At 35.9% G+C, this 4,889-nt stretch overlaps 1 protein-coding gene across 1 annotated transcript; it reads left to right on the top strand.

The window, feature by feature from the left end:
• The first annotated feature begins 607 nt into the window (after positions 1-607).
• Positions 608-3,654, top strand: LOC127880748 (ctenidin-3-like). The gene is made up of 3 exons (XM_052428116.1): positions 608-694; positions 2,278-2,777; positions 3,536-3,654. Exons 1-2 carry the CDS (start codon positions 634-636, stop codon positions 2,772-2,774), a joined length of 558 nt encoding a protein of 185 aa, XP_052284076.1. The 5' UTR covers positions 608-633; the 3' UTR covers positions 2,775-2,777; positions 3,536-3,654.
• Positions 3,655-4,889: the final 1,235 nt, after the last annotated feature.

Genomic DNA, 4,889 nt, shown 5'->3' with positions numbered 1-4,889 from the left:
ACAAATTTGATGTTTAAATTTGCTCATTGGAGCACTTTCCTCACGCTTAAGCAAGAAATATTAACATAACATGTACTTAAAAATTAGCAAAGTACATACAAAATAAGGTACCAACGTCTGCCTAATAAATTCAACATTTTAATAATGCGTAGGTTTGTGTGTACAATTAATCAAAAAATATTTTACAGGAAATTAAAAATGTCAAGGAATTCGTACCGAAACACATCTTATATTTACAAAGAAACCTCTATTATCCGTCATACTACATTTGCATGAAATATTTTGACGTATGTGAAATTAACGCTTTTGATGAGTTTGTAAACTACTAACAATGAACTCACAATTATCCATCATACTAAATCGTCATGCCTTAATTTGACTGATGTGCATTTAACACTGTTTATTATAATTTAGTAATGGACGCGTACTTTGTCAAACGCCATTTACCGTATTCGTTTGCATAATTATTATTCGATGTTGTATTTTGCGCTTTAGATGTTTACAATATGATGTATTTACGCAAATAAATCACCCGAACATGCACGTTTATGTAACGGTTCAAATGACCGTGTATGTGTATATAAGGGTCCACATTCTGTGTGTGTGTCGCAGTGGATCAACCGCAACCTTAAGATGACGAATTTCGCAGTTCTCGTCAGCCTCTGCGTTGCCGGCGTTCTGGCCAGTAAAGACGGTAAGTGTATTAGTACTTGTAGTTTTTTTTGCGAGAACAATTACAAAATAAAATTAGGTATATTATTATCCGTGTTCGTTAACTAAGTGCCATGATATTAATTAAACAATTATAAACAACGCGAAAACTCACAATGTTCGGTAATTCTTATACAATAATTGATGGACTTCGTATTCTTCTTCAGTCATGGATGATCAACTATATAGAGAGTATTAATATATGGTTTTTTTAAGATATTGTTCATTTATGTTTTCCAACTAAGTCGGAAAATGTTGCACTTTGGACATCGCAAATAATGTAAATTGTTTGCGAACTTTCGATTTGGGGTTTTATTTAACCCTTCGAGTAGTAAGTCAGATTTTAGCTCGTTTATGACTGCTAAGTTATGGGCCCACGGTGTGGTGTGGCTCTTCATTTAACCGGTATACATTTATCGTTCCAAGGCGTTGACCCCAGGACCCGTATTCACCAACCGATTCTTAGACTTAAGAATAAAGAATAGACTTAGAACCAAGAAAAATGTGTTCAGTGTTTGAATATATACAGGCCGCCACTGGTGATTAGGTCATTAACAAAATGTTCTATATGAAGAATAATATAGATAGAGATGTTTACTGCAGAGTTTGACTCAAAATTAAAGAAATTATTGAATATTCTAATTTAAATAATTTTCTTTATTCTTAGACTTAAGTCAAAGAATTGTTTTGTGAATATGGGCCCATGCTTAGTCATACTTACGTGTCATATCGAGATGTATGCATTGCGCTGTATCATATTGGCAAGCATGCATTTACCTTATATAAATGGGACGTGCTCTGCTTAAAAGGGGTTTAATGCATGTGCGTAAAGTGTCGTCCCAGATTAACTTGCGCATTCCGCACAGGCTAATAAGAGACGACATTTCCCGCTTTTGTGGTATTTTACTTTTACAGAAAGTCTCTTCTTATCAAAAATCCAGTTCAAGCGGAAAGTATCGTCCCTTATAAGCCTGTGCGGAGTGCACATTCTAATTTGGGACGATACTTTTCGCCCATGAATTTAACCCCGCTTTCACAGAGCGCGGCTCAAATGATAAGCGTGGGTTAAACTAGAAATGGAAGAAAGTAAGGAATACATTTGAATTGAAAATGCTGGCGATTTTCTGTGTTCATTAATGTTCAAAGAACCTTATAACTTCTATGATATTGCAAAAATAACGCAAATTATGAAAATGCTACATATACGATTAAAGGTTACTGACCCGAACAAAATGATACTGAGATTTATTTAATACTTTTTTTCCCTTTGCCAGTAAAACATCCTTCGTTGAAAATACTAATTATCTTTGTTATTCGTAAACTATCATTATCATTGTCACTCGTTGAAACATACATAATAATTAAAAGAAAACTGTTTTTGTTATTTTTGTTGGTAATTTAAAATACTATGCCAATAACGGTATTTAATGAACTGACAATTGTAATACTTGACTGCTCTGGGAACGTTTATCAGGCTGTTTGGTTGTGATCAGTAGCAATTATATCGGAGCACAACAAATAAATCAACGAAAACAATTTTTTGTCTTACTTTTATTTCTGACTTAGGAGATAACTACGGGAGTTATGGTGGCGGTGGATATGGAGGAAAGAAAGTCGGAGGGTATGGCGGTGGATTCGGTGGTTACGGAGGTGGAGGATACGGAGGTGTAGGCAGTTACGGCGGTGGATTCGGCGGTTTTGGCGGTGGATACGGAGGAAAGAAATACGGAGGTTATGGCGGTGGATTCGGTGGTTACGGAGGTGGAGGATACGGAGGTTTTGGCGGTTCCGGCGGCGGATTCGGCGGAATTGGCGGTGGATACGGAAGCAAGAAATATGGCGGATATGGCGGTGGATTCGGTGGTTACGGGGGTGGAGGATACGGAGGTTTTGGCGGTTCCGGCGGTGGATTCGGCGGTTTTGGCGGTGGATACGGAGGCAAGAAATACGGAGGATATGGCGGTGGATTCGGTGGTTACGGAGGTGGAGGATACGGAGGTTTTGGCGGTTCCGGCGGTGGATTCGGCGGTTTTGGCGGTGGATACGGAGGCAAGAAATATTAAATGGTAAACACTTATATAATAATTTGTCATTTCCTTTATTTGTGTATGTTAGTTCGTTTGAATCTCTTGAAACACTTCTAGCATTTTTCTCCTGACGTTATATTTTGTCAATGTTAAAAACTAAAGAAACATTGACATTTAACCTTTTTTTAAATAGTTTTGCTGTGCATACATGTATTGCATTTGTAATATATGCTCCTAAAATCTGATTTCGATAATGTACATCATATAGATACATCAGTAATCATCGTTAACTGAAGTAACCTGATCGTGTTTGTGTAAAGAAACAAAGACATTCCAGATACAAGTCTGGTCAATAATTATCAGTTTTGGGACCAATTGCTATCAATATTGGCTGTACTCTGTTAAATATGGCTTTAATGCGTAAAGTGTCGTCATCGAGAAGCCTGTTCACTCCACAAGGCTTATCAGGGACGACCCTTTCCGCTTTTATCGCATTGTTTGTTACAGAAAGTCATTGCTCAGTAAAAATCGGACTGCACACGCTAATCTGGGACGACACTTTACGCACATGCATTAAACCATCTTTTAACAGAGCACGATCCATATTTTAATATATAAACATTAGAGAAACCACCTTGGCATCACCTTAATGAATACTACAGTAAACTTTATGTTCCAAAACGCAAACGAAAGGCATGTAAAACAAGCATTAATTATATATAATAAATTATGCAGCTGTGTTATAATTCGAAAAATTTCGGATGTTTTGCCAGACTTTTTACGTGTTTTTTTTCCAGGACAGAAAACGACGGACTGACCAGATATTCCCCACAGTGCTTGATCACTGATTTTATGAGCCTTGTTTCGTGTTATTGTTGCATTAGAATGAATGTAATATAATCTCTATTGCATTGAACTTCTCTGTGTTGTTTTCCTTTTCATAGTCTTGTGGAATTAAAAAAAAAACTCACAAATTACTCCAATAATTAAAACGTGCTTTATTGTTTAAATGTCTACGAAATTCACCTTTCAAATATAAACGCAATATAGTCGCATAACAAATTGTGGGAAAACATTAGTATTTACACAAAATTACCACTGGACCATCTTCCAGCAATAATAATAATACCATGAAAAAAATAAGCCAAAAACTCAGTAATTACTTTCCATAAATTATGATCTTATGCAAGTTTTCATTCATGTCATTTTTTTAAACCTTTTGATTTAAGCTCGATTGCACAACAAGCCTAAGCTTATATGAAACGCTCTCGATTCCGTTTGCTTGGTGTATGTGGGGAGGGAGGGGGGTCTAAAGAACGCTCTCACAGTGGGGACCTTCCGATCACTGGTCCACTGACAATATATGCTACAATTAAAAACGTATTCGTCTGATATTGACAATGAGGAAGCTGACAGACTTAAACCTATTGTAATTGGTCTCAATGAGTATCTTATGTTGGCCAAAACACTGGACTTTCCTTCAAAATGAATAAAACGATACAATGCGGACATACAATACATACTCAAACATGTGTTTATGCATTGAAAATAATTCTCTGCACATTTTAAACGTCGTCTCAATACTCAATATAATTTCAATATAGTTTAATTTAAATTTATCAAAATGTTTAAATCCGATGGATTAGACACAAACACGAATTTTAAATATTCTGTTTTCTAATGTGACCTTTAGCTGGCGTTGCCTCCACCACTTTGTAAAATGACAATACAGCTTGATTAGAAAAATGTTGACCATACTCTTGGATGTATGGTAGATACATAACTATTCCATGTAGATGGACTAACAGATGGAAGCGCATTCTTTAAACCCCAGCAGGAGTTTCGTTGTCAGAAACGCAAAAACATGCAAACCATAATTAACATATCAGTGGATGTTGTTCAATATATAACTAAAGATAGATACGACTATTTGATATTATACGAGATTAATAAGTGTTAGAACTTCATACGACCTTTATTTTTAGTACTTCGTGTCAGATCAAAGGCGAACATTAAGACAATATTGACTCTATTGTCAAAACGACTTGTGTGACTCTATTGACAATACATTTTCTAAAAGCACATACCATTCAGACTGACGTCAACAGTGCTTTAAGTAAATCTTAGTGTTCATAAACTCGATGATGATAT

The sequence above is a fragment of the Dreissena polymorpha genome, chromosome 5, assembly GCF_020536995.1.
Source record: "Dreissena polymorpha isolate Duluth1 chromosome 5, UMN_Dpol_1.0, whole genome shotgun sequence".
Lineage (NCBI taxonomy): Eukaryota > Metazoa > Mollusca > Bivalvia > Myida > Dreissenidae > Dreissena > Dreissena polymorpha.
This window is presented reverse-complemented; position numbering and strand designations above follow the sequence as displayed.